At 35.9% G+C, this 23,347-nt stretch overlaps 1 protein-coding gene across 5 annotated transcripts in view; it reads left to right on the top strand.

Moving 5' to 3' along the window:
• The window catches only part of LOC121431606 (delta-like protein 1), a 77,144-nt gene that overhangs the window by 11,894 nt on the left and 41,903 nt on the right, over positions 1 to 23,347 (top strand). For 4 of the 5 annotated variants that reach the window (XM_041629170.1, XM_041629169.1, XM_041629173.1 and 1 more), the window contains exons 2-3: positions 18,623 to 18,803; positions 20,917 to 21,176. In XM_041629170.1, the coding sequence (XP_041485104.1) occupies positions 18,623 to 18,803; positions 20,917 to 21,176 (441 nt within the window). The remainder of the gene's footprint in view (positions 1 to 18,622; positions 18,804 to 20,916; positions 21,177 to 23,347) is intronic. The other variant, XM_041629171.1, reaches the window with a different exon arrangement.

Genomic DNA, 23,347 nt, shown 5'->3' with positions numbered 1-23,347 from the left:
ATTGATTTTTTTTTACAGAGGAGTATCACTGTGTCAGTCAGATATCATCGTATTGGTATGGAGATTGAATTTAAATACATCCTTGGTCTTTTGAATATGGGGTTTAATTGTATATTTTCAAAATATGAAGAGCTTTCTTCATATAATTTCCAGTTACTAGTAATGGAGGATATGATAAAAGACCGGGACAGGGGGGGGGGTCATAAATTTATCAGCATTCTGAGTAAATTTGTTCATTTTGACAGCTACCATAAGATAAGTAGTGGCTATTAATTATGATTATGATTATACACTACCTTCTTTGAGCACTTGAATTAGTAGATTGGGGCTTTAAAAGTTGCATCATAATGACTCTTTCAATTAAAATACCTGCAAGGAAATTGTGTGTGTCTGAACACCCCCATGCCTTTGTATACACAATCTCATGCTGGACAATATCAGGTGAGTTTACATTACTCTTATCTGATGGGACCCTAATTTAGATTGGGTTATAAATACATGTCCAAGATTTATAGAGGAAACACTTGAAGGTCTACTCTAGAAAAGTGAATTTGAAGAGACCATGTTCTTCTCAGGGTATAGATAAAACTTGGAAGTCTGGGGAAGGTTTCATGAATCAAGCAGTCAGTGAGATTTTTCTGACTGATTGGATCTGAGCCAATCAGATGCAAGGATTTCACTAGCTTGTAACATTTGTTATTTGTTTTATGTTATGAAATGCTCCCATTTGAATTAGATTGTCTTGTCTATCATTGGTTTATGTATTATACGCCTGCAAACTGCAAAAACACAATAATACCACATCAAATTGCAAGTAGTACTCACAACTCAGTTTGGAAGATGGAATACTAGTACCTCCGTATTGAGAAACATGAACTTTAGTCATATTTTCAAACCAAATGTCTTCTATTTTTACCCATTTCCATGATTTCTTTATGACCCAATTATGTCAAGGACAACCAAAACACTGCCATGTGAACAATGAAAGCGTATAAAACAATAAAAATCCTTTCATTAGTAAATGAATAAGCAGATACGAGAGATATCAGAGGATTCCACAATAAGAAAAGATTGATGACGCATGTAGCTTTTTTTCATTCATTGCACCCCACCCCCAATCTCGCATTGATGTTGGTATGCAAAACCATGCCCCCTTTCCACTTGCATCGTACTTATCCTGGGGTCTTTCCTCCCATTATTCCTTATCTCTAAACTTATCGGTATAAATGGCACGCACCACTCTTTACAAGAGCAAACGCTCAGTACCGCTTCCGCTCCTTCGGTCGGTCGGGGCAGGGTAATTTCTGCTGGACTTCTAATATTACCTCCAGGGAAGGAATTCCTTGTATGTTTGTAACCCTGATCATTCTGGAATCTGTGCTGTTTAGTGCCATGGAGGGGGAGGGGGAGGGGGGGGGGGGGGAAGGGGTGGTGTAGTATTCAAATGAAATCATAATCTGATCTGCTTTTATTCAAGTATTGTACTGTTCAGGTGAAGCCACGAAAAATCCACTTCAAGAGCGTCATCTTTAATTTGCTAAAGAAGATGTGCTTTGAAATTGATAAAACAAACAGGTCCTGAAATTGCCAGATTACATTTCTCCTCATAAAATACAGTATCATATTCCGTGGTTATAGATTATTGATCATAATAATCAGGGGTGCAGAATGGTTTTGAAAGTGGGGAAGGGGCTGACCATGCCAAATTACAATCAGATGGTTATTGGTACATTGTATTTTTTTTTGGGGGGGGGGCTGAAGCTCTCCCGTCCTCCCGGTTTGTGGCTCCTGATGATCGTTTCCTGCCTTTATCCATAGATCTATTCTTCGGAACATAATAATCGAGCATACCATTGAGACTCAAAGCTACATAATGCTCCAAAGTAATATTCTTCTTGCTTGCAACATGTCCATAATGTTCACTGTTTTTATAGTCTGAATGAGCGTTTGTAAACTGAAATTTGAGTGTTTCATAACATACGATCTTGAACGTCGGTTGCAAGTTTCGAACAAATTTTTCCAAGTTTTAATTAGAGTATGGCGACAGCATGAGTTCGGTGTTTTATAATTAGGATGGCTTTGTTTGGGAAAAGAGTGAGACAGAAAGAAAAGAGAGAGAGAGAGATGAGGAAGAGATAGAAAGCTTGAGAGATAAGTAGTCCAAGGCCCTGTCTAAAAAATAGTTTCGATTGCGATTGATCTGATCAATCGTAACTCCATGGAAATCCATCAGCCTCATGATTTTTTCTACATGAAATTTGCAGAAGTGTCCTTTGTAAACAAAGGAGAACACACCAAATTGTCAAGAAATCAATGAATTTATGAATATACATTCATATCTAGATTTTTTTTGAACAAGCAAGCATTTCAGATGTTGACTTACTGGCTGTCCATGGTTGCAGTTGATCAGATCAAATTCAACTTTTTGTAAGACGGGCCCCTGCTGATTTAACTCTAATTGCAATTGAACAAAAATTCCTTAAAATCTTGTTATAATCACTACTACACAATTTCTGATCAATCGCAATTTTGAGATTGATTTTAAATCTATAACAACTGTTTGTGTAAAGCAGGGTCCAGGTTACACATGATCATTTATTAACCCACATTCATTACTACAAGCTTTAAAATAGATGTCATTCAGCGTCACAGCATGGTCTCTCTTTAGCTTCAAGAAGATTAATTAGTGAGGAAAACATTTACGGTCTCCCAGCTTGAGTGATGTTTCTCTCGGGTGCCTTCAGTCAAGATACAGTTTCAAGCGCCAGGGAAGACAGCGTAATTGCTTGGCTGATTAAACCCTCCTGCCCCAAGGTGGGTAATGTGATTGAATTAATGACGGCTGCAGTATAAAATGGAGGTGATCACTTCCAACATTTACTCGTAAATCACATTGCACTCGTTTTGTAAGGAGTGTGTTCCTACTGCCTACGTGTATTTCCAAACATGCATTATGCGGTGTGCATCATATTAATTTGAAATGATCTGTCCATGCAAACTTGCTAACCATTTATAACTTTACTAGTACTTGACTTTAAAAATTCTGTTCTCTTTGGTGTCCTGAAGTTCAAGTTCCATTTTTCATTATTAAATGACACATTCAGAACATATTTCAATGACACATTAAGTTTAGGTTTTCAGTTGATAAACTGGTATGTTTAATTGGATTTTGCCTATTCATGTACCAATTTGCTATATTTCAGCAATAAGTTCCTTCTTTTTGCCCTAAAATTGTGTCTCCTTTGAAAGTCCTTGTCCAACCACGAATTCTGTGCAATTTTTTTTTTCAATTTTCCTGTTTTTAGGCCATGTGGACAAACTCTGCCATGTTCGTGGGTTTGAGGTGTTTTTTATTAAAAAGCTTGTTCCATTATTAAATAAAGGGATAATTGGAGTAGAAGGCAGGTGGCGGTTAAGAAAGTTGTTACACTATTTTTATAGGCCACTGGTTTTAATGAAATCGGTCAACTCTTTGTCACACTGACGCAGCACTGAATAGTGAGCTATTGTCCCGGTGGGGTCACTCAGCCGCAGAGGGGGACACGTATGACCGTTACCACAAATGCAAGTGACCCCCTATTTCAGTCAATTTCAAGGACATTTTGTGAAATTTACCCCCCCCCCCCCTATTTTCATGCAAAGCAAGGACAAAATTGCGGTAAAATGGTACCTTGAAACACCCCTAATTATAAGATTGTAACGACACTTTTGCCCGTTTCGCAAATTTACCCCTATTCACCGTATTTCAAGGACAGGGCATTTAACACCCTTTCCTCATTAGAGGAAATTGCAACACAGGCGTCAGAGTGCTCAGTCCTTAAAGATGACCAAGAGCCAAGTCATACTGATACAATAATCCAAAAGAACTTTATTTTTCTTGAAAAATAAGAAAAGTAACGGTAGAATTCTTTGTAAATATAAATGTAGAGTTGTCCATATAATTATAAAGATACAGATTACAGAGCATGATGCACGCGCCCTCTGCGGCTGGTGACTCGGCGACGGATTTTACTCCCCTTTTTCCTGACCCTATTTTCATCAGATTGAGGACGGTCGGAGCACCCCTATTTTCACTACTTCGAGGAGTGTTCTGTCCGCGGACGTTCCTTGAAATTGACCCCTTTTCCCGCGATTTTGGTAACGGTCATGCGGTCCCCAAGTCATATTGAGTGACCCCACCGGGGCTATTGTGAGAAAGAGAAGCTTTCAAATGTTCATATACGTAATCTATACATGTATATATTTCATGTAGCATATAATCTTTATTACTTATATGAACATTTGAAAGTTTCTTTCTTGATACGATTTCTGAGCACTTCATATTATTTCCCCAGCTGTGTTTTTTTTTTCTTGCTTGAACATTCAAGAACTCTTCTTTAGAATGGAGATAATACCCCTTTCATAAACCCAATTACTATGAATTAGGCGGCTAATAGCAGCATAAGTTGGTCGTAAAATTGGAGAGGACAAGAGTTATCCGCATTACTCTGATGCTGCTATTATCCGCATAATAGCGGCATCGGGATAAGATTTTGAGTTTATGAAGGCATTTCCAAATAATGCGGATAATTGCCATGGTGCGGTCCCAAGGTCACCCTTTTCCAACACAACCGCATCGGAGGGGGTGTGTCCAGTTGTCATGGCGATTATCCGCCTTTTTCAAGACGGGCGCTCGTAAAAATAATACGGCTTATTTTCGGAGTTTATGAACACAATTTTTATTGAATTATCCGCATTACTCTTAGGCGGCTAATTGGAGGATAGGTTTATGAAAAGGGTATTAGTCTAGACCAAGCAGGGGTTAATGAGGAGAGATTTCACAAGTTTTCAATAAAGAGTTTTACAAATGAAGTCATAAACTGGAAGTTACTTATTTAGTATTCTTTGAGGGCAAATTGTCCTCAAAACCCAACATCTTAGGCCCTACAAATTTTGTTTGGCAAATGTAATATGAAATATAAAATTTCTACAATTTTTGGGGGTGTGAGAGACACCTTACAATGAAAACATATTCAGGGCTATCACCATGGGAAACTGCTTTTGTCAAATTTTCGTTTTTTATAATGAGGTCATGTTACAGAGGCATGATGTTTGGATAATTTGAAAGTTAATTTCCTTTTAAAAATACACAGATTGTGGTGAGATTGTGCCAATCATGGAATGTCAAAACCCACCTGGAATTTTAATTGTGCTCTCTATTTCATTTTCATTTTCTTCAAAGAATTGTAGTTGATTCTGTATGAGCATGAAGGAATCAAGTTAAATAGTTCATTGTAATGCACTTTTTGTGTTATTACATTGAAAGACAAATTTGAGAATTGTCAACTTTATTTTTAAATGATTTTTTCCTTTGATACTTTAAGAAAATCCTTCTTTGAAAGAGATGTTTCTATGGAATTCTGAGAAAAATGCTGTCACAGTTATCAACCGAGATGCAGAATTTGCAGTTGGAATAAACTCACTCTCTTTTTACGTCCATTAAAGCAATTATCTGATTTGGTTCCAAATGGAGAGGCAGCTAGTATTTCTTCAATTCGAAAATTGCTAACTTAATTTACTATCTTTTATTTCACTGTTTAGTCTCCTATTAAAGCCCCTTTTCCTGACAGATAAGTTTATTTCTCTTTTTTGGGGGTTGGGGGGGGGGGGTTCTTGGTAGAATTATAGAATCCTTGATTGTATCTAAAGCTAAATCTGGTTGGATAAGTTTTTACGAATTTGACTTTCCGAGAAGAGGTGGGGGGGGAGTCTTTTACCGCATTAAGGACCCTCGTGTGAATTCAATATTAAGGAATGCCAAGTTGAGGGGAAAACATTGAGCTTTCATGCTATTTTCATGTTATTTAGGAACAAGAGTATCAATATTTTTTCTACTGTCTTGAACCCCTATTTTTACATTTGATACAATTGAATGGGATTCCTATTCAACTTGTTGAATGTAGAATAAGTTCATTACACATTGTTTTTCTCTTTTCTTTGGGGACCATTTTCTTTCTTTTGGAGCAAGCAAATTCTTAAAGATATAAAAGGAGAGTCACTTTAAAAAAAAATCCCCAAGTAAACGCTCTATATGCTCATCTCAGAAGTTAATCACCATCCTGTTCACCAGGTGTCTATGCACACATTGACATTCATGCTCAAATTAAAAACAGTTTATACCTGTTAGCGTCTAACCAACTTTTAATGAAATTGCAACACTTTCGAGCCAGATTGCTGGAAACAAACTGAAATTCCCGGCCAATAACCTACTTCCTTGTGCTACAGTCACTCACACTGACAGTACCGACTCCAGACCGATCAAAGGTACAATGTTATTTCAAATGGGTACATCATTGGTCGGTTTGGAGTCAGTTTCGTTAGTGTGACTGAGGTGCTGTAATAGCAGTGCTGTGTTAACTAGGGCAGGTAATCTCAATGGCATGCTAGCTAGCGAGAGAGAGAGAGCAAACAGCCCAAAGAAGGAGACCGTTTTGGCGGGATAATTACCCAGAACATTTTTTTTAATGCCGACCCCCTCGCCCAAAGGGTTAGGCTTTGAAGGAAGGCATTAGTAGACGGTTTTGAAACAATACAAATAGCGCGGAAAAGGAAAGGAAAAAAAGGAGCGGGTGACGGCATAGATATACCCTCGGATCCCTCGGCAATTACAGGGTATTGGCGTAGACTGGAAATTGACACTTTCTTGGGGGAGAGGAATGATAGGCGCTTAGAAAGGGATGAGGTTTGTCTAGTAAGAGTGTTTTCACACGAGCGAAGAATGCTCCATTTAAGCATTAAAATAGTAACAGTATTCAAATTAGATTCTGTATTTATATTGAACATGCTTTCATGGATTCTGTGTGTGTGTGTTTGTAGTTCAGAACAAGGAAAGAAGTTATGGGATACTTTTTAATCTCACGTTCAAGAAGCCTGTCAAGCTTCCCCTTCCATTTGCATGCTTGAGTTGTGAACACCTTTTGAGACACTGTATGAAAAATGTCACAAAATGACCCCCTCCACCCCCCCCCCCCCCCCCCCGTGGGCTAATGTTGGTCTATCCATAGGGGGTTTGGTTCAGGGTAGCATTAAGATTAGGGATTAGTCTTGGGTGAGGTTTTTAGTTTGACTTAATGTGCAAATTAGTCTTGGGTGAAGTTTTTAGTTTGACTTAATGTGCAAATTGAAAATTGGGGTACTTGCCTCCATTATTTTGTAAGCATCCACTTGTCTGTCTCTTTCTGTCTCACCCTCTCTCTCTCTTACTCTCCCTCTCTCACTGGTGTCTCAAACAAAGCAATCCTAATTTTTGTACACCAAACTCAAGTGTGTAGCCATATAATAATAATAATAATAATAATTATTATTATTATAATGGTATATTTACCCAGGGTAGCCACTTCAGTTCCGAAAACTTTTCTCGCAGCGGGCCATGCTATTATTATTACCCTGGCTATGCTACATGTAGGCTACCTATTCAGGTGCACACAGCTTTTCAGGACTTCCTGCCGGTACCCATTTACCTCACCTGGGTCGAGTGCAGCACACTGTGGATGATTTCCTTGCTGAATGAAATTAGGCCATGGCTGGGATTTGAACCCACAACCCTCTGTTTCAAAGTCTGGAGACCAATCCACTGGGCCACGATGCTCCACTCCATATATTCTCAATATTTTTTTAAAAAGAATTGTCCAGAGGAATTTGTGGAACCAATGCCCAAGTTCATGATATGAAACAGTCCTCATTGCTCGTGTGAAAACGGTCAAGGTTTGTCTTGGTCTGCTCCGATCAAGAGATACATGCCATGGATACACACTGATTATCCTCGAGTAATTTGGAAGATGAGCAATGCTTGTTATAGCTCGGTGGCTAAGCTTTGGACGCGGCAAGCCGTCGTTTGTTGTGATTATACCTATACCAATCTCCTTCCTGCCAACCATTCTCCAAGAAAAAAGCCTCATCCTTTTGAAGGTGTTCGTTACTTAATAGAAGTCTTGGGAAAAACAGATTCTTCAGAAAATTTTTTTGTTGTTTTTTTAGAGGGAAGTGTGAAAAAGGAAACTATCATTTGTTTTCATGTTGTATAGTGTGAATGCATATAATAATGATAAATAATAATAATAATAACAATAATAATGATGATTATAATTATGATAATGATGAGAATAACCAGATTGATAAGAAAGACTCTTGAAAATTCACAGTGTAAAGTTCTTAGTTGCACTTGAAATTACTTGATGCTTTTTGTTAGAGCAAAGTTATTCAAGAAAAAATACGGACTTGATCCTGTTTAGAGGAATAATGATAATAATAATTGATAATAATAATAAATTGGACTTGTATCATACCAAATCAACTCTGTAGAGTGCTCAAGGTGCTTAATTAGAAATGTTAAGGGAAGTTAAGAAGAATAAAAGAGAAAATATTTTAGGTGTTTTGAGAAAGTTTCAGAAGTTCAACATGTTTTATCCCAGTTTGCAGGTAGGATCTGATGAAAAATAATTGATTAGTTTGGACTGAGCATTTTTTTGCTGCATATCATTCCTTTTCCATTATGCATACCTTTGGGGTATTATGAATCTTTAAATGACTACTACACAGCTATTATAATGCTAACCCCTAATATCTCACAATACACCAAATCTAGGGTAGATGTGGACTTGTTACCATGGAAACAGCATGATTCTAAGAAATCACAGATCATACACCAACTTTAAATTGAAATATAAGGCAAATAGGAACGTGTCATCAAGATCTAAGCTATGATCATTTATTGGGATGTAAATATTGTATTATTATTATCATGTTTATCATCAACCAGTCATGAAAAAACTTTGTTTATCAGATAATCTATATACAACACAATAGCTGTCATAATGCAATTTTTGTTGTTTTATTATGACTAAATTTTCAAAGGAGAATACCAGTCGGGTTTTTGTAAACTGTGTGCGTAAATGTAACAAAATATATTGGTATAAATTTCCACAGTATCATATTATACACAAGTGGGTATTAGGAATATGTTATAATATTGCTCTATCTGGTAGGGACTGCCATCAGTTTCAACACATTCTTTTACTGATTCAATATTATGGGGATTAAATGCATTTGAATATAGTGATGAAGCGGTGCATAGAGGAAATTAATTGCGATATTCAATTTACTGGTTAAGTCTGTTTAATCCCATAAGTGAGGGGGTGATTGGGTACTAGTTGATATCACCGGATTGTTGAAAGAGAGCAGATTCGGGTGAAATGCAAAATACTTTGAAATAGGCAAGAGAAAAGTGAACTAGATTGGGTTTGAGTTCAAAGTGATGTGAGATTGGAGATAGATTAAGTTGGTGTAATTTGTTGTTTTCATTTCATTTATTTCATTTCCAACAAAGTACAAATCTGAAAAACACAATTTGATCAAAAGAACAAAGTCAATTTAAGTCCATTTAAGCAGATTATTATCATTATCTTCATTATTATTCTTAGTTGTAGTTGAACCATGTATTTCACCATAAAAAGACAAGAAAACGGCTGTTTCATAATGTACATGTATAGTTGGAAAGAGATTAGGATTGAAATTATGTAAAGTGAAGAGTATGCATGTATATTTATGTAGGTGTTTGCTGACAGATATTTTGCATAAAATAATATGTTTTCCAAATTTATTGTTGAAAAGGCATGCATGGGAGATCCCTTTCTTATTCATCATGCATTCTTTTACCTGTACAATCATAAATTGGATTCATCCATGTAAAATGTAAATAAAAAAAAAATGTATAAGTGGAAACTTATCGAACAAATCAATCCAAATCAAGTACATCTGCATTTCACAAGTGACAGGAATCTAATCAAGATATATAAAACATTCAAACTGTTCAAATTGATGCAGTCACTCATTCATTCATACAAATGCAGACATTGTGGAAATATTACGTGTTGAAGATTTGCTCCCAAAATACAGACGACCAGTTGTAATTGTGTACAACAAACCCCCCTAGTCTCGGCTGGACCCTGTAATTGTATTTTATTCATGAATGAATGAGATTTTGGAATAAATTGAAGCCATTATACGCAGGGGAATGAATTAAGAATCAAATCGGGGCTAATTTAATGGATATATGAATAAAAATCACTGCTTTAGTGGATCCAATCTGAAATAGAATTACTGAAGCAAGTGGTTGAAATTGAATTTTGTTGTGCGATGGAGAGTTCATATTGGAGTGAGTAAGAATCATGAAATTGATGTACACTGAATCTGTACATTCTAATCATACCGATCAAATTACGTTTTTCATGATGTTGAAAAAAGGATGAATTACATGGAATTCAGGAAGAGAACAAAGATTTTCACAGAAAACATGATTTCTGGGGGTTGATGATAATTTAATTACCCCCAAAACAACAATAATATAAACCAAAAAAAGTCCAATTTAACAGATTTTGAGCTTGCAGGAAATCACAATATTCAATTGAAAAAATATATAATGGACATATTAACAGTTTCTTAATGACAATTAGTGTTTTAATTGATGAGGTGTTTTGATATTGTGTGATGTTAGATAGCCGACAATTATTCCCACAATAGCTTACTTTTAGCCACTAAAAGAATGAGATACAGTAAGTATTCAACCTCCATGTGATTTAATTATTAACATGTTGTTAATTGATATAAAAAGCTCTACATCCTTGACTCTCCTCAAATCAAATTTAAAAACATTTTCTTAATTTACTGTGTAGACATAAGTAAAAAGAGCTCTGAATAAGCGCAGCTGAATATATCCATATAAAAGCTGCGTTATAAAAATGTTTATTATCATTTTGTTATTATGTAAATCTTGTTTTTTTTTATAATTAGTAAAGATAATACTGGTACTATGGACAGTGTATGGCTTTCATACCTTCCAAGTGTTCCTGTTAAATAGGAGTAGTCCTATTTTTTTTTCTGGGGGTGGGGGATATTCTTTTTATCTGTGAGTTCCTGCATCTGTTAATTTCTTAGTAATTTGTTCCTATTTCTTGGATGTTGGGATCGGCAAGTATGAATTTTTAAAATCCATTTTCTCAGAATTTCTTGATGGTGATCAACCAACTATTTCAATCACTTTGCTCACTTTTTTGAAACTTCAATTGTTACTCCTGCTTTCAGAAATTTCTTAGCAATTGTTCCCAATTTTTGAATGTCTGATGGGTTAGCAAGTATGGATATTTGAAATCCCTTTTTCTCAGAATTTATTTTGATGATGAGCAAAACATTCCAATTAGGGTGCTTACTAGCATGAAAATTACAACTGCTACCCTTTGTTCTGTACAGTTTTCCTATCGCAGCTCAAAATGATGACGTTTCCCCGGACGATGCTATGATGATCTGCCCGAAGGCGGTTGTCCATCGCTATACGTGCCCTTGCATAGATGGCTTGCCGATGTGATTCAAAGTAGGCTATGACATACTCAATCAAGAAAGAGATTAGGAGAGTGATAGAAAACAGTCTGCCCTGATGGGGGAATAGTATGGAAATAATTATCAGATATTTCATGAAGGAGGGTATTGAGTGGGGATGAGATGCATGAAGAGGAGGGGGTATTTCCAATGCAGATGATTGTAGAAGTCTTTTGCATTTATTGTTAGTAGCTATAATCCTACTATTACTACAATAATTACTGCTGATGATATTACTAGTGCTGCTACTTTTGCTTCTACTACTACTACTGCTTCTACTATTTCTTCTACTGCTGCTGCTGCTGTTACTGCTACTACTACTACTACTACTACTACTACTACTACTACTACTACTACTACTACTACTACTACTACTACTACTACTACTACTACTACTACTACTACTACTACTAATAATAATAATAATAATGCTACTACCACCACGACTACCACCACCACTATTCCTACTACTACTACTACTACTACTACTACTACTACTACTACTACTACTACTACTACTACTACTACTACTACTACTACTACTACTACTACTACTACTACTACTACTACTACTACTACTACTACTACTACTACTACTAAATACTACTATTACTACTTCTACTAGGCCTACAACATGTTATACTACTACTTCTACTAATGCTACTTCTACTGCTATACTACTACCACTGCTACTAATATACTACTACTACTGGTTAATGCCTCTATGCATTTTAATGCAAGCGCATCTTGATATAATGCTTGCATTGCATGCAGGTCATTAATAATCATTCTTACCCTTCTGAAATTGACTACTAATGATAAAGAAATGTTCCCAGAGTCTTCTTGAAAGTGGAATATCTTATTGGTTATAGGAAAACATTTCCAAGGGCCATATTTTATCTTTCCCCCTCAGCTAATAGCATACAATTCTTTATGCATTACAAATTACATTCTTGTAATGAATGCATATCAAACCAAGTGTTTAAAATGAGCTCTTGTTCCGTTCCCAAGTGAGAAAGCATGTATACTTTGATGATCATATCTTTCAAGATCCCCTCAATCTTTCAAATTATTTTCATTCCTTCATCGATCTCTCCTCTCCCCTCTCCTCCTCATCATCTTTGGATAGCTTTTGGAGCATTACTTTTTGAGTGCTCTTTGCATTGTTTGCACATCAAGCTATGGTTGTGTTTGCTAAGGCTTTTTAAAGAAGCATCGTCGTCGTCGCCGTCGGAGAGGACTTTGTGTTGAGGGGAGTTTATTGCCTGTAATTCCATCCACAAATCGGTTGAAATTTCCTTAAATTGATGTGCAATAATCTACCACCCTGCCTCATCAAATTATGACTGTGTGATAAGGAAAGGTGGTGCACCATTCCTAAAACAAGTCATTCCAAAATACTGCTCTTGCCGAAACATGTGAGGGAAAGAATGTACTGATGCCATTTACTGTGTTCAGATTTTTAAAGTTAGAAACATAAGGAAATCAATTTTCCAAGCTTTGGTATTTTTTTATCACTTATTATCTTTGAATCTCACTTTTTGCCTAACTTATATCTCAAAGAAAATGACACACGATAGTCCACAACATTTCCATTTTACTTAAAATTTACTTAAATACTTTTAAAAGTGTTTCATTCATTTTCAATTATTTATTCATCAATTTTCTATTACATTGTTTCTGTTTTGATAGTAAATATATCTTTTCAGTCCATTCATTTACATTTATTTATTTACTCATCTATTCTCTCATTGATCTGTTAATTGGTGGGGTAGTGAATTTGAGGCAGTTCGTAAATGTTGTAAGGTACTGTTATATGCACACCCATCTCTTTCATATTATATTCAGTTGCAATATAGCCTACCCGTAAAGACCTACTATTGCACTAATAGAAAGTGGCATTTTGTTTGAAGATGTGTGAGAAATGATTAAAAACAAGATCCATATCAGTGTATAATTTTGTGTATCACTTCTGTAGATCAGTGTATAGTTCTGTATATCAGCACTGTAGATTGGTGTATAGTTCTGTATAGTGACTCCTGTGGGATGCTGACGAGTTCTGTAGAGTATTGGAGGTAATAGACTGGGGTTCACCCCCATAGACTTGGTATAAACAATCATTCCTCACCCTGTCCCATGCCATACTTGTCTCTAACTACGCGTCACCCTCTTAAATGTGTTCACACATGCAAATAATGTGTGTTCACACTTTTAAATGGTTTGCGTTCAGTCAAATCTCTTAGGCTAGCCTAGAATCAGAAACAAGAATATCATCTAAACGCAATCACAATTATGGCCACACTGCGAAAACGACGGTGTTAATTTAGCGCAGCCTGGTATCTATATCGGTCCACACCAGAGAGGTGTTGAAACAACACTGGTTTGATGTTAGGCTAACAACAATTTGGCATTTAAGCACCACCAATAAGTATTCAACAAATATCGCTTTGATTCTTAACTGGTGTTGTTGCAACATTTCTCTGCACTCTTAAGAATGTTGGGCAACATACTGTCCACACAATTGGTTAAACTTTATCTAATTCTGGGTAGTGTTAAACCAGTAATGTGTGCTTTGGGTGAAAACTACTCAGTATTGGTTGAAAACTACCTATAGTTTGATAACTTTTGAACCAATTGTTGTGTGGACAGTATGTTGCTCAACATTTTAAGAGTGTGGTGTGGACCGATATTGATTCCGGGCTGGTGTTATATCGTCGCCGGTGTTTTTGCAGTGCATTTTGCCATAGGATGATTTTTATGGAACTTTTGTTAGTGCATGACACTCAATCAATCAATCATACAATCACACAGTCAATCAATCCAATCAATCAATCACACAATCAATAAATCAATCAATCATGCAATCAATCAACCAATCAATCAATCATGCAATCAATCATGTAATTAATCAATCAACCAATCACACAATCAATTAATCAATCAATCAACCAATCACACAATCAATCAACCAATCACACAATCAATTAATAACACAATCAATCAATCAACCAATCACACAATCAATCAATCATGCAATCAATCATGTAATCAATCAATCAACCAATCACACAATCAATCATGAAATCGATCATACAATCAATCAACCAACAAATCACACAATCAATCACGCAATCAATCATGCAATCAATTATGCAATCACACAATCAACCAACCAATCAACAAATGTTAGGAGTGCATTCAATCACTGGTGCTTTGTTCCTCTCTTTCAAGCCCACCCACCTCACATCACAGATCAGTGAGTTTGACCCAGGAAGGGTCAAGTCTGGACTGTATGAAATTCCTGTCTGAACAAGACAGGAGTTGTCTTTCAAAACACATAGTTTTCAGTGTTTCATCTTCACATACATGTATATGTTTGACAGAAACAATTGCAGTCATTTTGCTTTAATGTTTATTTTCGATAAAACCCATTTTTAATGCAATTAAAAAGATTAAAAACTGAAAGCAATAATTCTGTAATAATTCCTTCTGCGCCTCTGAATAGGAAACTAGATAGAAGGCACACTCTAAATGCAATATATTATTATTATTACACTGTAAAACTGTGGTGTTAAAACTGACACCAATCGGTGGTAATAGAGGACCACACCCTGAGGTGTTCAATTTACACCCTAAGGATTGAACATTACACCAAAGTGTGTAAATGTAACAACCAAAGGAGTTGTAATAACACCTATAGGTGTAAAACTAACACCACCAGGTGTAAAACTAACACCACCAATTTAACACTGGTGTAAAATAACTGGTGTGGTCCTCTATGTACACCCATTAACACCACAGTTTTTACTGTGTATTATTATTAAAGTGCTAGTTTTAGTTTAGATGTGTTGAGAAAAATATACAATGGCTACAAATTTGTACTCTATTGCAGCTTGTGATGGAAAGAGGTTGGAATAGCTCGCTGAAGTACCTGAGAGCATATTATAGAGAGAATTGCATACAACTCGCTACAAATACCCGACCGTATTACAGAATCTAAGAAATAAAATGGTGCAGACTTTGATGACTTCTAGCCTATGCCTAATGCAAGAAGGACACTGAGTCATACGCTGTAACACTATGCGAACGCCTTTCTGCTGCCAATGAGCTTTTTCCATCTCTGTTAAGTGATGTTGGATGTGAAATAGGCATTTCGATTTCTTGGGTAGTCTGTCGGTGTACTCAGACCAACTCGATCACCAAAATACCTGTAAATTCATGAGAACACTTCTTTAGGCTTCAAGATACCTGATAATTATTTTTTCGCATTCATATCAACCCGTATTCAGTCTCTTTTATGGTTAGTTCTTGATTGTTATGAGCATGCACACTGCGCAGTATGGTCTGATTAGCAGATGAGGTAGGCGATTCAAGATCAGCTATGCAAGCCAAGTGCTCTACTAGGGCGGCTGCACCCAGTGCTCTCGTTGGGAAGTTCTTGTAATTTTCTTTTACTCTGCGAGAATACCCTCGGCATTAGAAAATATCCCTGTGATTTTTTTCATTATATCGAGGAGTACCTACTTTCTAGCTGGTAGTATCTTTTAAGACAATAAGCCAGTTCGTAGTTCCTTTGTGCGCATGATCAGAGGAAGGTCATTTGTACTAAAGTGACATGGTGGTTTACAATCTAATGAGATAAGCACCAACTTTGATATCTTGATTATTCATATATTCTTTTGAATTGTGGTTTTCATTGACATCCACAAAAAACAACAATGCATCCATGAACGACTGGTATTTCACAGTTTGCCAAGTACATTGTGCAACATGCTATGATATGCATTCAAAGTAGGAATGCAACAAATACCTTCATAAAGTGTTAATTTGTGTGATATTCTAGTCACCTGGTCTATTCAATTTCTTCATCCTGCTATGTAAGGCAAGCTTACATAATATCTTGCTTTGAAATCTGCCTATCATAATGAAAGAAATGAAAGGTCATTTGACCAAAATTGTCCATGAAGTAACTACGAACTAGTCTATTGCAAGTAATTTGCTTTCACGCTCCCTTAAATTCCTGGTACTTTGCGATTGCTGTTCATCAGAGTAAAATTTCTGATCAGAGAATACCTAGGGGTGTTTCACATAGGATTAAGTGTGACTTAAGTCATGCTTAAGTACAGACACGCACATGATATCTAACGTGCGATCATATTCATGAAAACACTGTATCGCGTGCCCTCTGAGTGTGACTTGGCCAACCATGACTTTAAGTGCTACTCCAAGTCATTCTTAAATCTTTGTGAATCACCCTCCTGGGGGATGTTTTACAAAGATTTAAGTATGACTTAAATGCAGACACGTACATGATATGCAACATGCAATCTTTTTTATCAATACGCAGTAGTACGCGTCCTCTCGGCATGGTCTGACCAATGCCGTCATACCTTTAATATCGCATGCAACGAGGCATTTAAGTGCTACTCCAAGTCATTCTTAACTCTGTAAATCACTCTCCAGATATTCTAAGTTTTTGAGTCGGTCTGAATGCACCCCTTATAGAAGTAAAATGTAGGATAGGCGGTGACTAGTAGTGTTTGGATGGTCATAGGTCGTAGAAACCAATCAGACAAAAGTAGTACTTAGAATTGATGGGTGTTTGGCATGGTCTTGAGGATCGATGAGACAGGGTGGAGGGATGAGGAGAAGAATACAATGAAGGAGAGGAATAATAGAAAGATTGATAGAAGATAAAGAGGTTGGGGAATAGTACAGACAAAAAGGGAGAATAATTAGCAAAAAAAGGTTGGAACAGACTAAATAGCACTGACCTATTAACTTACAATGGCGGAAAGGGGAGATAAAATTGATCAATTGGAAGAAGAAGAAAAATAGGAAGTTGGAGAAGAAGAGAAATAAGGTAAAAAGAGAGTATGAAGAAACAAAAAACAGACTGGAAAATGACAACAACAAAAAAGATAATGACGATGAATGTGGACAGAGAAAGATTATTTATTGTTTTACTCGAGAACACGTTCTGTTAATTGATGCAACTTTGCTCTGAGTGCATGGTGAAAAGCATTTGATAAAGAAGACTTGGAGAGTACATGTACAGAGATGGAGAGAGAGAGAGATAGAGTGGGAGAGATAGACAGAGGAAGAAAAAATGGTAGTAGACAAGGACAAAACTTAAATTTAAGATGAATCATAGATAAGATACACATAAAATTTTGTTAGAAAGAGAGGGAAGGAGAGACTGAACTAATAAACTTTTTCATTATTTCACAAGGTACAGAGCAACATATGTTATTAACAATCAAAAGGAAATCTGCGAAATGACAAACGTCAAATTTACGAAGGCCCGATGTTTCTGGGCTAGCGGGTTAAGTGCCGTCATAAGCGCAGTGTTGAGACATACTTCAGCCTGTCTCGTAGACCGTACACCATGTCTTTCAGACTAGGTTTGCTGACAATAGATTATGGTCGTCCATCATCACATGCGCTTTTAAGGTGTCAGAAGCACTTCATACCCTGTGTCTCTCTGCTCTCTGCAGTTATCTTGCTCAGTGGTGTTCCTTTGAAGTTTGAATAGAGGATGAGTAATGCGTTCAGCTCTGATTGGTCATTCCATTTTTTTCAATGAACTGAAAAAATGCTAAACGAAAAGAAATGATGCTACATAACACGTTTGTTGTTATGATTTTTTCATTTGTGTAGACATTTGTTTGCATTTAATTTGTAAAAATGAACAAATTAATCAAATAATTTGAAATTTCATCTTTTTCCTCTCAGGCGAATAATTCTTACATAAGACAATGGTCACAATACCTTCATGTTTCGGCCTTATCAGTTTATTGATCTGATGATGCTGATGATGGTGATGATGATGGCGACGGCGATGATTGTGGTGATGATGAGGATGATGATGAGTATGATGAAGATGATGATGCTGATGAAGATGATTATGATGATGATGATGATGATGGTGATATTGATGATGTTGTCGTTTGATGATGGTGAGATGATAGTGGAGATGATGATAGTGGAGATGATAATGATGATGATGATAATGATGATGATGATAATGATGATGATGATAATGATTATAATGATGGTGGAGGTGATGATGTTGGTGATGGTGTTGACGAAGTTCATGATGGTGATGATAATAAGGAATCCAAGAATTCTTTCCACTTAACCATTCAAACCATCATACCAAAAACCATATGATTAACCAACCGCTCTCCATTCTTTCTTATCTCTTTACTAGGCATATGTGCCATAAAATGCATGCATGGTGAGCGGCATCCGAAGAAATGTCGCTGCGTTTGTGATGAAGGATACAGCGGAGACCTCTGTCAGATACCAGACCCTACCTCGCCCCCTCCGCCCACCACACCCGTACCATGTGACCTTGACTGCGGAACCAATGGAACTCTTGATGATATCCTGTAAGTAGTATATATGTATTCAAGGGAGCATTTCACGAAACGTGAATTCAGTGATTTTCACTGACAGTTTTGTTGTTAACCAATCAGACGCAAGGAATTCAGTAGCTTATAGAAATAGTGAATATCACTGACTTTTGGTTTCATGAAATGCTCCTCTTGTTTCTTGTGATATTACCTTTGTAATCTTTGAGTTTTTATTCATTATTAAGAACATACAATGGTATGGTGCAGCCAGGAATGAACCCATGACCTAACCATATTCATAGAGCAAGCACTGTACCACTGAGCCACCATATGTGCCATTAGTGGTCTAAATTTTTTTCTCATTTTAGCTCACTAGTATAGTGAGTGATTGAATTACTGACTGGCCTTGTATTACCGAACGCGCGCATCGTAGTGTCAAAAAATAATTTCATACGCTCAAAACTTTGTAACATTTTTCCAAAGGGGACTTGAATAAAGAGATGATGAAAAATGGTCAAAAACACATTTTCAAAGTATTCATATTCTAAAATAATAAAATATGGTAAAAATAGCTCATCAGTAATTATGTTGTTTTCTCAACTTTTCCCATAGAAAACACACGTTCGGTAATACGATACCTTTTTCAAGTTACCAAAATTTTTCATATGTGAGGAGGGGTCCGATTGGAAGCTTATATCATAAAAAGGAAAAATGATTTCGGCAAAATTGTTACACATTTATATTTTGTAGGTAATTGTGTATTTATGGTAAAAGTTTGGTGAATATTTTGAGAATAATGTGTTTGATATGATTGAATTCATGAAAAGTGTTCCGTAATACGATCCACTACCATACTTAGTCTATAACCAGAAGATAATACAATCTTGCCTAAACATCACTTGTTTCCTTTTATAGGCAGAAAAAATAGCAAAAGTTTGAAGACTAAATGGAGAATAGACAAACTGGATAGTATGCCAACTGGTTATTAAGCTAAATGGACAAAATGGAGAGTAGACCAACTAGTTTTAAACAAAATTTAAGTTTGCACTTTATATTAGTGGTTGATTTGATCAAGTGATTTATAGATCAAGCAAGCAGGAGTGAAAACAAATTTCTCCAAATATTCCTCAATTTACAGTCAGGTTTTTTTTATACAAAATCAATATGGAAGACAATTATGTGGTTTTGTAATAGAAGTGGTTATTGCTCCCATCTCATCTCGATAAACAATCTATTGTTTAAACAGATTATTTTGATATGCGTGATATATTTGGGCCTTCTGTATAAGAAGAAAATTAATTAATGTTTTACTGCACGTGATGATGCAACAAGACTTGTTTTTTCATTTCCAGTTTGTTTATCTAACTCCACCATCAATTTTGCAATCCAAGCATATTTTGGGTGATTGTTTGCATTAAGTTTAGGGCCGTCGCTGCTATTTGCGCAACTGTCCGCGGCATATCTGCCTCTGTGGCCAAAAGGGAGATGTGGGCATGCATATATGCCGGTTGATTACCGGCTAATGAAATGGATGGTGTCATGTTATATCTGATAGGAATTATCAATTTACCAGAGTCGAGTTATGTTATTGGTTATGTAAACATGGCAAGGGAATGAAGAGATGGCTGGAGGGAGAGAAGAATATAGTTATGAAGATGAGAGACTATTGAAAGTGGCGATAGGAAGGAGGGAAGGAAAAGGGAAATTATTTTTACATGTAAGTAATGACTTTCTACTTTCATAATAATAAAAGCCCCCAAAATAGAATAAATGGAAAAAAAATTAACGGATGTATTTGATCAATCGGGTCAAACTCTTGTGATTAATTTACAATTATACTTAATTCTTTTTTTTCTAATTTTATTTGAAATAAGTGATTAAACTCCGTCCCAGATCCAAATACATGTAATGTAAATTCATCTTCTAGAAAGCTGCAACCAACCTAGAGAAAATGTTTTAACCAATATTAAGGCAATGCCCAAGTATTCATGATTTACTTTTGTCTGGAAAATATAAATTTGTGTTAGAGATATCATTTTGACACTGCAAACAACGATGTCATTTTTTAAATTTAATATTGTTTTATAATGGGACAATACTCAGGCAAATTTTATGAAGTGATCTTATATTTCTTTCTCATTTTTTTCAGCTGTTTTTGTAACTGCAACCCTGGTTTCGAGGGTCAAACCTGTTCAGAAGTACTTCCTACGGGTCGCACGCCCCAGCCAATCAGCCCAGACAATTGCACGCTGGACTGCGGTGACCATGGCAACAGGGTCAGAGGTAGCTGTTCCTGTTTGTGTGACCAGGGTTTCAGCGGGACGACCTGTGAAAGTGAGTCTTCTTCCAGCGTCGTAGATGTCGGTGAAGAGTCCGACATCAGTTCCAGCAGCAGCAGTGGCTATTCAGGTGCTTTTGAGTTAACACTCGTGATTGAGTCATGTGATCCTGTCATGTGAACTTGTCATGTGACACAACAGGTTTCAAATCATATGACTTATGTGATCAGGGTATGCTGGCAAAACACATTTTATTCTTGACTCATTCGTTTAAATTATGTAAATTTACTTCTTCGTTTCAAGTTGAAAAGAAGTGTTTTCAAATAAGACAGACAAACTTACATCCCTCCCCAAAAATGATGATAAAATGAATAAATGAATGAATGAATAAAAGAGAAAGAGAAAAGATTATTAAGACTTAAAGTCTCTCAAACATGAGTTATTATGTTTGTTTTTTTTGCCTTATATCTAAAATACATGTATGTGTATGAATCCATTATCGTTCGGACTGAAATCCTTTTACATACCATTGATCAGATATATTCAAACAGATAATTGAGTCAAGAAAAATGTGATATGAATTGCATTTCACAAGCACACCTGATAATAAAGTCATCTTAAAGTTTTTCCATGTCGCCTAACCTTCAATGCTTTTAGTTACTTACTTTTCACGACCACCCTTTTACACCTCCACCCCCCTCATATTAACATTCCACATTTCATGCACTCTTGTTCATTGTAACATTCATTTACATTCATCACAAATCAATTTACTGTTCACACTAATTCAATTTCACCCTCAATTTGTCTCATTAGGGATACTTAATATCCCCATTTAATCAACATTCTGTTACTCACTGGAAACCTTTCATTGACACCATGAATCAGCTCCAGATTCGGAAATGACTGAATAAATCTCATCGGTTCATTAAACGCTGCACATTAATGAAACTGAATTGGAATGTTAGGTCAATATGTATTTGTCAGAGTCATTTCATTTATCAAACGCAATCAAATTAACGCCTTTGGCACAATAATATAATAACAAATCATTAAATGAGGCACTTTAATTGCCTTTTAATATTAACCAAACACTATCTATTCATCCATCATGCTCTGACTTTCAAACATTAATGAAATGCTCATATATCACTCTGTCAAATTCTAGCTATTTATACTAATTTCCTCTTTTCTGGTATCTATAACATTGCTATTCTTCTTAAAAAACTTGTGTCACATGACTAAACTGAGCCAATCACAAAGCAGTGTTAACCCCAAAGTAACGAAATAGTCAATGCTGTTGGCTAAAGTGATTATTGTGCGCACTTAATAACTAAAAATAATAGATGTTGATTCCATTAAAATAATAATTATAATAATGAAAAAGAATAGATGTTCATTCCATACAAATTGTCACTATTTTCACAGTGTCTCACAAAGTCATGATGAAATGAAAAAAATATGAAAAATGGTATGTAAACTAGACTAATGTCTCACAAATTTCAGACTTTAATGCTTTCATTTGATTCCTGAAATTATGTACTATCATGGTATAAAATTTTATTGTAAAAATCTCAATTTCAAAAGCATTTCATCTTAAAATTTATTTATCTCTGGCAAATTTCTTCTGGGTAGGTTGTGAAAATGGTGACAGAATGTACTCACATGTTTGTATTGATTTAATTTCAAGAATCATTTTTATTTGAAAGTTTATATTACTATTATTTCTTCATGTCTGCTGTTATTATTTATCCTTTGTATCCATGATGACTCATAACTGAAAAAAATTCAGGTTAATTTCATTTTGAGCTGTAGAGTGTACAAAGAAAGGAGAGTGCGTTTCATTTGAGTAATTGCTTAATTTCTAATGAAAAGCAACAAATTTTTACTTGTATCAGACCTCGCCAAAGTGAACAGGAACATTTCTTGCCTTAGAATCAAAGATGACAAGGTCATTTTTGTACCGAGGATTATTTTGCATCTCCAACGGAGAGAGAGGGTGACAAAGGGAGAAAGGGAATTTTCTACAAATTAAAGTTCAGGCTGGCATTGCATTGAACTACGTGAGCAAAATACTATGACTCACAGACTCCCACTTAAACATCATTAAAAGGAATAGACTTTAATATTGACATCTAAATTGAGAAGTTTAAAGGGCATTTCCAGCTCCCGTTCAGTGCCGACGTAATTAGTATCAAGCAGTGATAACAAGTAACCCACTATGTTTCTCAGCGATACTGATTTAACTATAAACGGCAAAGCACTGTGTACATGAAAATGTGTCAGAATCAACAGCAAATA

Source organism: Lytechinus variegatus, chromosome 18 (genome assembly GCF_018143015.1).
Source record: "Lytechinus variegatus isolate NC3 chromosome 18, Lvar_3.0, whole genome shotgun sequence".
Taxonomy (NCBI): domain Eukaryota; kingdom Metazoa; phylum Echinodermata; class Echinoidea; order Temnopleuroida; family Toxopneustidae; genus Lytechinus; species Lytechinus variegatus.
The sequence above is the reverse complement of the archived record's forward strand: the minus strand, read 5'-3'. Positions and strand labels throughout refer to the sequence as shown.